This window comes from Epinephelus lanceolatus, chromosome 23 (genome assembly GCF_041903045.1).
Source record: "Epinephelus lanceolatus isolate andai-2023 chromosome 23, ASM4190304v1, whole genome shotgun sequence".
In the NCBI taxonomy this organism is placed as follows: Eukaryota; Metazoa; Chordata; class Actinopteri; order Perciformes; family Serranidae; genus Epinephelus; species Epinephelus lanceolatus.
In genome coordinates, this window is record NC_135756.1 from 3174190 (window position 1) to 3185949 (window position 11760).

Genomic DNA, 11760 nt, shown 5'->3' on the forward strand with positions numbered 1-11760 from the left:
TTTGGTTTATTATGTTTTGAAGTTGATGTTTGATTAAAGGGATAGTGCACCCAAAACTGAAAATCCAGCCATTATCTACTCACCCATATGCCGAGGGAGGCTCAGGTGAAGTTTTAGAGTCCTCACATCACTTGCAGAGATCCAAGGGGAGAGGAGGTAGCAACACAACTCCACCTAATGGAGGCTGACGGCGCCCCAGATTCAAACGTCCAAAAACACATCATTGAAACCACAAAATATCTCCATACTGCTCGTCCGTTTTAAAGGACAGCTACAGGCTACAATGAGGCTAAAAACAGAGTTCAAATGAGGTTTTTCCAAACAACTTTTTATGTCGGGGCTTCAGGACACTTGGATCACTACGGACGAGCAGTGTGGAGATATTATAACCCTAACCCAGCTGAGGAACAACTGTGACGGAGAGTAGCGTCACTTTCTACTGTCAAAAAATAGCCAATAAAAACTTTTAAAAGAGAAATATGATCAAACATTTGTGAGAAATTAAAATCAGCAACCTAGATTATATGCTTCCATGACGTTAGCATGTGGCTACATGTAGCAGTGTATGCAGCATAGAGACTTACAGTAGTGAACCAGGAGCAGATGACCATATAAAGAAATCTGTCACGAGTTGATGTCAGCTTGTCTGGTTTGAAACAGAGCCTGAGGTTTTTGCTCACATTGATTACTTTTACAAAAGTTTATGTCATTATTTAAAACTTTGGTCACGTTTAATACGAACATCTGACATTGTAACATTAAATATATGAAAGAATAAAGGGATGAATCATATTTCTTTTAACCTGAAACCTTGAAACAGGAGAGGAAAATGAAGTTTCTAGTGCTGCCTCTGAAAACCATAAAATAAATGCTCTCAAAACAAGTTGTTGAGGAGCCTTTCGTCACCATGTCCCCATAATGTCAGTGTGTCTTCACAACGCTTGTACATTCAGAGTTTTGTCTACTGCCACAGTTTTCTGCATTTTACATGTTTGGTTTATTATGTTATGAAGTTGATGTTCCAAGCAATGTGTGACGGAACCAGCTCTTTCTCTCCCAGTGTCGAAACATATTTTCAGTTTTTATTTTCTATTGCTTCAGTTTTCCTCTGCCATTACAGGTACGGCATACAATACTACTACTACTACTAATTGTAATAATACATTTGATTTATAAAGCGCTTTACTGGATACTCATGGACACTTTACAAAGAACCACAGTAAAGCTTTGTGCCTCTATGTCCCCACAATGTCAGTGTGAAAACAGTCCCCATTGCCACTATTTTTCCGGCCTTCATGTGTTTTAATGCCTCCTCTCTGGGGACAGCCTCGACCTGAGGCATTATGTCTTTGGGTGGAGAACGACGAGAGGGAACTTCATAAACTTTGGCACACTCCACTTGGATTCAAGGATGAACTGATGAGAATTTGGTGGTGAGAAATGGTTAAAAAGTCATTTTCACAATGACTAAAAGTTTCTTTATCCATCTGCAGGGGAGGTATGATCCAGACAGGTGAGCAGTACGAGTTCGTCCATCACGCCTTGAGCCTGTACGAGGCCCGCCTCTCTGCAGAAACCGGCCAGTGAGCTCACACCACCACCACAGGAGGCATCGACTTAAACCTGGAAGTGCGCTAACATAGCGAAGTCCTTATAGCAGGTATGATCTCGGAGGTCTTTGAGTTTGATGGACAACCAATAAGGACTGTTGTGGGCGGGGCCTGCTGACGGAAAGAGGAAAGGTACATTTCAGAAAATGGAATATACCCCTTCTTCTTCTTCTCTGCTGTTTCTTCTTCGTGTGTTGTTGGCGAGCGATTTTTCGGAGGAACTCGAAAGACTCACTTCACTTCTCTTAAACAACTGACTGTGGGATCGTGTCGTTTTTAACTAACCAGACTGTCCTGTTACCTCTTTTCTGTCATGGAGACGTAGAAATAGTTCGACTGGAATTGATCGACATTGTTCAATAACACTGTTGTGTTTCTGTGTCTTATAGGATTTAAAAATTATTTTGTAACGTGGTGTTCTTATGAGAAAGACTATTGGAAAATGACTGTTAGCTGGTTGCACCTTTGGTTAAGCTAATATACCACTGTTGAACCAACCCCTCCTGCCACACCGCCTTTGTGACTTCGGTCCTTCGTACGTTACCCTGTGATTCCCAACAAACACTTGATGTATCTTCAAAGGTATTTTCATGATCTCACAGATGTCTTAACCACTGAAACTTATTTTAAACTTCTCAGAAATACTAAGTGTGTCAGCCCAAGTCACCTGACACTTGATAACTACATTTTTTTCATATTTATATGCTAACAATACTTTATGATATGTTTCAAAGTGTGCTATTGTGTTTAACCAGACAGCGTTGAGTACGCAAGCTTTATTTTGTTGTATACAATGCTACTTAATGTGTAATCAAGTAATTTTTCATCAAAAACCAACTATGTAATCTTTATTTCTAGTAACTGCGTCTGTCTTTGGGTCGGTAACTTATGGAGTGCCGAAGTCACAAATGGCGCTAACCTTCAGCCATAGCTCAAATGCTAAAGCTAACAAACCAATGTAACCAATAAGCTCCTGCTAAGCTAGCTCTCGTAGTACAGCAATCTTCCATAGAGGCTAATTCTAGCTTTGGTGGCTCAGTGTTAATTCTTGTGCTTTAATGTCAATAGATAGATGCTAACCTATAAGCTCATGCTAATATTAGCCTGCTATGCTAATGCAATATTGTTAAAACCAATTAAATCCAGTATTCCACTGCTAAACCATGCATTTAAAGTAATAGTTAGTTTGCTACAACAATTATTCTTTATACTGTCCAACAACTACAGCTCCCATGAGCCTTTGAAAGCAGTACTGAGTCTAAGAATTATGGGAGCTGTACTTTTTAAATGCTAACAAAATAATTGTTTTATCTTTTATTTTAAATTAACAACACCCAAAAACACATAAAGAAATGGAGGCTAGTGGAAAAACAAGCTAGCTTAAAAAGTAGCCGCTCGCTTCCAGTCACAATATATTTGATTAATTGAGCCCAGTGCTGTTAAAATATTTTGACATTTACGTCAAAGTTTAGTTTTCAGCTCTCGGCCAAATTAAAAAAGCATAGTTTTCTGAGAAATGTTGTGCTGCTTGATCTCAGAGTTTACACTCTGCACAGTGGTTAACTTTGTTTCTTGCATCGACAATTCCCCTGTTGTGTGACAAGTTGCTTTATACCAAAAATGTGAACGAATTTACGTCACAACGGTGCAGTCATCTCATCGATGTGCTGTTGTAAATTGTTATCGAGTGAGTACGTTATTTTTGATGCATCAAAGTAATAATAACTTTATTTTTATACTGTTTTTACATGTTTTCGATGTGTTTTAGCAGCTGTCAGCCATCTCTCGACTCGCATGTAAGCTCGCTATTTAGGATTCAAACCTCATCATCTCTGAATCATCAACTTAACAAGCTGAGTGGAATTAATTATTGACTCTTTGTTTTTCATCTGAGCCAGAAAAGTGATGTTTGAATAAGCACCCCTGTGTAAGGCTCCCTGTGTTTATGATAGAGCAGTAATTTTTAATTTTTCACATGTCCAACATAAGAACAGATCGCAAAACAAAAATCCGATGTTTTGTCACTTCCTGGTTTGTTGATATGTTTTAGAGATGTGAGGTTTCTGCAGTAATGCCAGTAACGAAGAACATTAACATTATACATCTAACCTGCTCTGTGTGTGTGTGAACGGGACAACTTCTACAGTACGTGTTAAAGTGCTATTAAACCTAATGTGGGCAGTTACATTTCCAATCCACAGACCACAAACAAACGCGGAGATCTTGCTGCTAAAACTGGAGCGTCGGGACCGCTGGGACCGTTGACGGACAATAAATGAGAGAAACTTTGAAAACTCCTCTTTTTCTATGTATTTTTTATTTATTTATTTTCTTGTGATACAATCAAGGGACTTTGGACCAGTGTCTCTTTGTCTACATGTCCAACATGCCTCCATGGGACCATCATCAACCCAGTTTTCACTTCAGTCAGTTCAGGGTCGATCTCAGACTCAAAGTGATTAAAAATCTGGTGCACTGAAGTGTGATAGTGATGTAAGATCCTGTTTGAACTGACTGAAGTGAGAGTGAGTTGAGCCCAGCCTCCATACCCACTGCAGAAGCGGGTACAACAACACACACTGCCTCTGACGTAGTATTGTGTATGTACAGTAGGTGGTGGTTCATGTCCTGTACTTTATTGTTGTTGACTGTTCGATTGCTCTTAAAGGGACATTTGACATTTTTTAGACAGAACAAATATCTTGTATTCACTTTAATTTAATTGTATAGCATTTTATTTTACTGGTTCATAATGTTAGGATAACACTTTGTGGGTGAGGTTTTATTTTACAGGTCACATAGTATCCACTAGTTTTCTAGTGAGAAATTATTTGTAACTGCGTATTTATTGGAAGTTTCCCGTAAAGGACTCTGCAGCATGAAACTGAAAATAATTAGTGTTTGATTGGTACTCTTGTAATTACAAAATTCCAGTTAATTGCTGTTGATTCTTGTAGACAGTGCAGGTCAGCTGAATATGCAAAAATGTGGCAACAGGCAAACACACAATTCAACATATATGGACAAAGAAAGTTTCCAAAGTCCTCTGAACATCAACAAATGTTTATAAACTCAACACAACTAAAGTTTTTGTCTATTTTCTGTGAGCAGTACCAAATTATATAGCTGAGTTCTTTCCAGGAAACTTGCTACAAAAATATTGGGAACTTACTGACCCCAAAAATAAAACCTTAACTTTTAGTGTGCACCCAGGCACTAATTAAGTTCCTGTGAGTTTTCCTCAGAATAATCTGTTTAGCCCCATCACTTAATCGTTGCCACCTGGATCAGAACTTCCTGTCGCAGTTTACGATGCTACTGCACTTTACTCCATGGTAACATTTAGTCTAAACCAAAGAAACTGAAGCCTGATTAAAGATGTAAAATTGCATGTTAAATGTGAGGATTTTTTTTGGCAACACTGGTTAGTGAGACAGAAAAAAGTTATGAACACATTTGTTGTTTTGCTAACTTTAATCATAACAAGAAAAAGGGTTAGCTTACATATGTTATTTTGCTAACATAAGTTTAATAAAATGGTAATTTTTTTAGCTAAAGTACAGATTATTTTGCTAGCTTTAGTTAATTTTAGGTAAAGTAAAATTTGTGTTTCTTTTCTGCTAGTATTAGCTAATGAAAAGACCAATTTTAGCTAAAGTAAAGGCTGTTTTGCTAACATTAGCTAATGGAATGACCAATTTTAGCTTATAGAAAGGTTGTGTTGCTAACTTAAGCAAATTTTAGCTGTAGTAAAAATTTGTTTTGCTAGTATTTGCTAATGGAATAACCAACTTTAGCTAAAGTAAAGGCTGTTTTGCTAACATTAGCTAATGAACTGACCAATTTTAGCTAAAGTAAAGGCTGCTTTGCTAATATTACCTAATGGAATGACCAATTTTAGCTAAAGTAAAGGCTGTTTTGCTAACATTAGCTAATGAACTGACCAATTTTAGCTAAAGTAAAGGCTGTTTTGCTAACAATAGCCATCGGAATGACCAATTTTAGCTTGTAGAAAAGTTGTGTTGCTAACTTCAGCAAATTTTAACTGCAGTAAAAATTTGTTTTGCTAGTATTAGCAAATGGAATGACCAACTTTAGCTAAAGCAAAGGCTGTTTTGCTAACATTAGCCAATGGAATGACCAATTTTAGCTTGTAGAAAAGTTGTGTTGCTAACTTCAGCAATTTTTAGCTGAGGTAAAACTTGTTTTGCTAGTATTAGCTAATGGAATGACCAATTTTGGCTGAAGTACATGCTGTTTTGCTATCATAGCTCATCATATGACCGAGTTTTGCTAATGTCAAAGATACTTCTTTTGGTCATGTTTGTTATTAAAGAAACAATGTCAGCTCATCTTAAAGTTCTTTTGCTAACATTAGCCAATGACATTGCCAGTTTTAGCTAATGTAAATTTTTGTTCTTTTGCTACCTTAGCTAGTGAAGAAACAAATCTCAGCTCATGTAGATATTTAGTTTTTTGTTAATTTTACAGAGTGTAAGCACCAGTTTTAGATCATGTAAAGTTGTTGTGCAGTCAGAAGTTCAAAGCTTTTTTGAATTAATTAATTAATTAGCTTGCATTTAAGAACAGATGGCAGCAAATTAATTAATTAAAACTATTTCCTGCACATTAATGAATAAACACTGATTTGTCATTTGCACTGTGCCGTAGAGGTAATGCCTCAGTAAATGTGACAGAAGGTCCTGATCTGCTGGAGTGCAAAATTACTTGGATAAGTTACAGGTGGAAACATTCAAACTGCTTTTACATTATTTAAAGCTTTTCAAAGACACCAAATCTGCCAGTAAACTTTTAACTCAAGGAGAATAACGATTAGCTCATCAACTAGCCAGCAGATTCATTTGGCAAGGACATTCATGCTAATGCTAACATGCTAACAGTAGTTTCTGATACATTAGTGTGCTGTCAAACAACCAGACAGTGTTGGAAACGATATGAACCAGATACTTTTAGGACCAGTTTATTTTGTGCAAATTTTAAAGTGAAACTACCACATTAAAATAAAAAATGTCAGTGTCCCTTTAAACTTCTGCTGTGTGGGCGTTACAGCTCAGTCAGAGTACACCTGATGCTAAATAGTGTACGTACGGTACGTGGTTTTTTAACTGTATTACTAATCAACTTGAATGTTGTAATAGTCTGGAACATTAGCCACTGAGTAGTGCTGTAACCTCTTTATCTACTCTATCTACATATATATTGTTACCTGTAATCTGTACATAAACACTGGACATAAAAACAATGGCGCTCTGACTCATGTTGTCTTGGACTCTGACTGACTGATGTGTGACCAGATAATTGTACAAAGGCTACAGAATCATTATATTTAAGGGTTAGTTTTATGGATATGTATGAAACCACATGTTCGTGTACACACAGTACTGTGAGTAATCTTGACTTTGTTAAAATAACGAAGCTTTCAAGCTGCTGTAGTGGAGCTTGGGAACACTCTTCATTTCTATAGACAGATAAAAGAAATGCTGAATGAGAGATTGTGTTGAAGTGACGTCATGACTTTCTCTTATGCAGGCTGCAGGACACACCATGCATCCTAGCGTGTTACACATATCGTGTTTTTGTGCCATAAACCAAACTGAACTTTAGGCTAACTATACAAACCAAGCAATTTGACACTTAAACTGTATCAAAAATAAAATACAGTCACAACAAACACGAGATCAGATACATTTTATTGAAGCAGGTTAATGTGAAGTGTCACAGCAGCAAAACAAAGTACAACAACATTAGCACTGTGTGGATAATTTACCGTTAAACACTAGAAAACTATATATACCAGTGGTTCCCAACTGGTCCAGTCACAAGGTCCAGATTTCTCTTTAGTCATTTGTTCAACGTCCACACATTTTAATATATTCAGCGTCATACTTGCGTTTGGCCATGTCGTCGAGCTAGTTTTCTGTCTCTGTCAGGTAGCTGTCTGTTAATCACTCACTCTACAGCAGGAAACAGCACTTACAAATGAAAGCTCTGGGCAGGAAATTCACTGCACTGTTTTTTACAAACTTGACACGTTTGCGAGTCACTTACAGTCCGTTCAGATTGGACCCAGGACCCTCTTTTGGACCGTAACCCACCAGTTGGGGACCACTGATATATATATTTTAAGCATCTGTTTGCAACATGAAGCATGAAAAAACAAAAACAGGTTGTGAGTGTCTTTGAGTCTCCATTTAGATGTTACTGGGTCATTTGTGGCAGATCAGGGTCAGTTTTCTATAATATATTATAAGATGAATAATCAGGCTGATTCTAAGTCAGCTCAAGATCATTTTAGTCTTTTGCTGTAAGTAAATAAATAAGTAAAAAAAACTATGACATTTTGAAAGTATTGTACATTTAGATTTTTGAAAATGATTATACTGTACACTGGTGCACTTAAATGTTGCAGCTGGTAAAAATGGAGCTCATTTTAATGACTTTATATCCTCCTGAGACCTGAACTTTTGATGGTTTGCATTTTTAATTTCTCCGAGCTATTTGGCATCAGTAGGACCTGATAAGTATAAAAAACTCAATCAGTGATAATTAGAACTGATTTATTTTAACAGTGTCTTGTTACTGTTGCTAAAATTAGTCACATTTGTATTCCTTATCAAACTACGAACATTATTAATCATAGATAAACACATTTCAACCATTAAATGTGATCAGGTTTTGGACCTTGTCCACTTTTGTGTTGGGATCGGCTGCAGACCAACTTGGCAGAGATGGTTGGTCAACACAAGTCTTCTGACCTACATGTCTGAGGATTGGTTCAGAGTAACTCCAGTGAGTCATGATGGCGAAATTACTTCATGTTTGGAGATTAAGCTGTCGTTCCTAGAAACTTTCTGTCATAATAGAGGAGAGAGTGAGACAAAGGGAGTGCGGAGGGGAGCAGGAAGGAAGGAAAGAGGTGTGGATGACTAAAAGTAGCTCCAACCCACTGAAACAAAAGCGGTTTAGCTTTTAACTCGTAACGCTGCAGACAGAAGAGTTAACTTTATACAGGAGAAATGTAACCTCACTGTTAATGGTGTTTTAGCTTTTGAGCTGCAGGTAGTGAACGTTCTGACTCATGTGAAGCATTTTGCCTGAGAATGTAAATTGAATGCTTCAAGGTAATCTATTAAAACAGACATGTCAACGTGTACACAACAGAAACCGAAGACAGAAAGTAAAGTCCCTCCACCTCCCCACATAGACACTAAGAGGCTGCTGCTGCGTGTGTGTGTGTGTGTGTGTGCAAATTAAGACTTTCTTCTTTTCTCTCTTTTCTTTTCGAAGCCTCTGTGACATTTGAACATGTCCTCCAATAATATGACATCATCAGTCTCTTCCTCTCTCCTCTTTCTACTTAGCGCATGTCTCCGTCTCGGCCTCTTTCAGTCGGCTCTCTGGCTCTGTCACTAATTCAAAAACAGAATTCAAGATGTATTTTTCAGTCAATAAAACTGTAATAAATCCAATAATATAAAGAACACACACACACACACAGGCTGGTGTGTGTATGCTGGGACTGTTTAAAGGCTTGGTGATGGATGTGAGCCACTGCTGCTGTGTTAGCTTGTGCTAACAGGGCAGACACCGACCACTGCAGTGAGAGAATCCGCTCCACAGACGGTCCTTCAGCACTGCGTCTAACCTGTTTAACAGCAGAAAGATGTTTGCTGATCTGGTGGGGAGTCAGGTGGTCGGGGATCAGACCAGTTGTCTTCCTCTGAAACTGTAGAAGACGTCCACACCAGTGACGACATGTTTGTCTCTCTCGTCAGTGTGCTGTGATTGTTCTTCCTCTCTGTCTTTCTTCAGGGAGTGCAGTTAGTTACAGTGTGGGCTCCATGCTTATGCTGCGTTCGTTTTGTACTCGGAGGTCGGAAGTGGGAATGACATCACCTCTGAGTTGACAACAGTTTTTGCGTTCTAGTTGACGATGGTGGACAAGTTGGAAAAAAACATGGACGCCTGCAAGAAAGCCTTTGTTGCCCTTGCACTTTCGGAGTATAGACAGCTTCAAAACCATCATGCACTCCAACTGATGAACGCTGCAGATGAGGCTGACCTGATGTAAAACAAATAAGATAGAATTGCTATAAACAGTACTTTAGCAGAGTGTTTACTCACTATGTATGTGACCGGTAGCCATCTTGAATTCGTAAGTCGGGACTGATGCGGTTGCTCCGAGTTTCCGAGTTGGAAATCCGATCTCAGGGTGCATTGGAGTTTAAACTTCCGACTGGGAACTGGAAATTTCTGACCTCCGAGTACAAAACGAACGCACCATTACTCCGACAACTTGTTGGACCATCACAAAGGGGCGGGGCTTAGGGAAAGGTCAGTTGAGTGGCAGGTGGGCAAAAAAGTTAATTTCCAACCCTGTTCTGGCTTTGTAGTCTTGACCCTATTTATCAACTACAATTTTATTGTTGGAATAATCTTACTATATAATGATGAAAACTCTGTGTGTGTGTGTGTGTGTGTGTGTGTGTGTGTGTGTGTTCCCCGTTTTTCTCCTCACTGACTTGGTCAATCCATGTGAAATTTGGCACAGTGGTAGAGGGTCATGGGAGGATGCCAATGAAGCAATATTACATCAATTGGCCAAAGGGGGGCGCTATAGCAACCCATTGAAATGTCAAACTTTGAATGGGCATATCTCATGCCCCGTATGTGGTAGAGACATGAAACTTTGCACAGAGATGCCTCTCCTCATGAGGAACACATTTGCCTCAAGAACCCATAACTTCCGCTTATAGATTTTCCGCCATTTAGAATTTTTTGAAAAACACTTCAAATGGATCTCTTCCTAGGAAGTTTGAGCGATCTGCATGAAACTGGGTGAACATAATCTAGGGACCAATATCTAAAGTTCCCTCTTGGCAAAAGTTGGAAAACTTACTAAAACTGAGCTTCTATAAGGCAATGAATATTGCGGAGGGCGTGGCTCATCACATAAAGGTGTATAACATCTCAAGGGTTTCACCCATCACCACGCAACTTTGTAGGCATATGACCACACATAATCTGAGGGGACCCCTCCATTATTGACCCCATCAAACAAAATGGGGGCGCTAGAGAGCTCATTTCTTATCTAGGCCTAACCGCCATATGGATTTTTACTAAACTTGGTAGATATGTAGAACAGGACGCCTCAAGGTGACTGGAGAAATTTAACTCTAATTGGCAACTGGGTGGCGCTATAACAACAGAAAAATGCTTCAAAATGGCTAAAATGCGACCGATCGCTGTGGCTCCCCCTGTGGACCAATGTTGGTGTTGTTTTCTAATGTTTGGTATGACTAAGTCATGGTATGGTATGCTGTACATAATCACGGAAACTGTCAGTGTGTCATTCTGTCAGTCAGTCATTCTGTCTGTCCCACGTTTTTCTACTCACTGACGTGGTCAATCTATGTGAAACTGCACATAGGCATTGAGGACTGGCATAGGTAGAAGGTGACAAAGCTACCAATGGCTATGGACTAGTACACATTAATGCATATTTCCCATTATTGGCGGATAATTTATCGGCCCGATATATATCTTGTATTCTTAGTTCAAAGTGAGTAAAAGAGCTGCAGTGTGGTGTTGATTCTCAGTTGGATTGGCACCACTATCACCCAGTTATTTGGTTCAATGATAATAAAATATATATACTTTTTAATGTGTCTTCAGAACCATAAATCAGAAACCAAAGACGATGTTAATGTGGAGCCCAAACTAAATTTACACCTGAGAAACAGATGGAGCCGCATCAAAAGACGACGCTGTCATGAAAAGAAAGAGAGCAAACGTTAAACTCCAGGACGATCTCGTCTCAGTGGGAATTAATCAAACACTCGTCTCTATTTTTAACATCTACCTCTGCTGCTGGTGCGGCTAGGTGTGCTGTCATTGTAGTTACAGGCCTATTTATAGCCTCCATCCAGGCAGAGTTGGTGTTGTTGTGCCTTTGCAGTGACTCACAGAGCTGTTGGCTTGATTGAGGAAGTCCGTTAGTGACTCCCAAGCTCGACACTATAGAGTCTGACCGACACACAGACAGACAGACAGGAAGAGAGACAGACAGCTGAGGGTGAGACAGGCAGGGAGTCCAGAGAAAAGAGAGGAAAGACTGAGTTTGAAGTCT

The 11760-nt window shown here is 39.0% G+C and overlaps 1 protein-coding gene across 2 annotated transcripts in view; it reads left to right on the top strand.

Annotated features, from left to right (window-relative positions):
* The window catches only part of ptprr (protein tyrosine phosphatase receptor type R), a 52413-nt gene extending 50309 nt beyond the window's left edge, over positions 1-2104 (top strand). For both annotated transcript variants that reach the window (XM_033614988.2, XM_033614989.2), the window contains exon 16: positions 1494-2104. In XM_033614988.2, the coding sequence (XP_033470879.2) occupies positions 1494-1587 (94 nt within the window). In that variant the 3' untranslated portion in view covers positions 1588-2104. The remainder of the gene's footprint in view (positions 1-1493) is intronic.
* The last annotated feature ends 9656 nt before the right edge of the window (positions 2105-11760 follow it).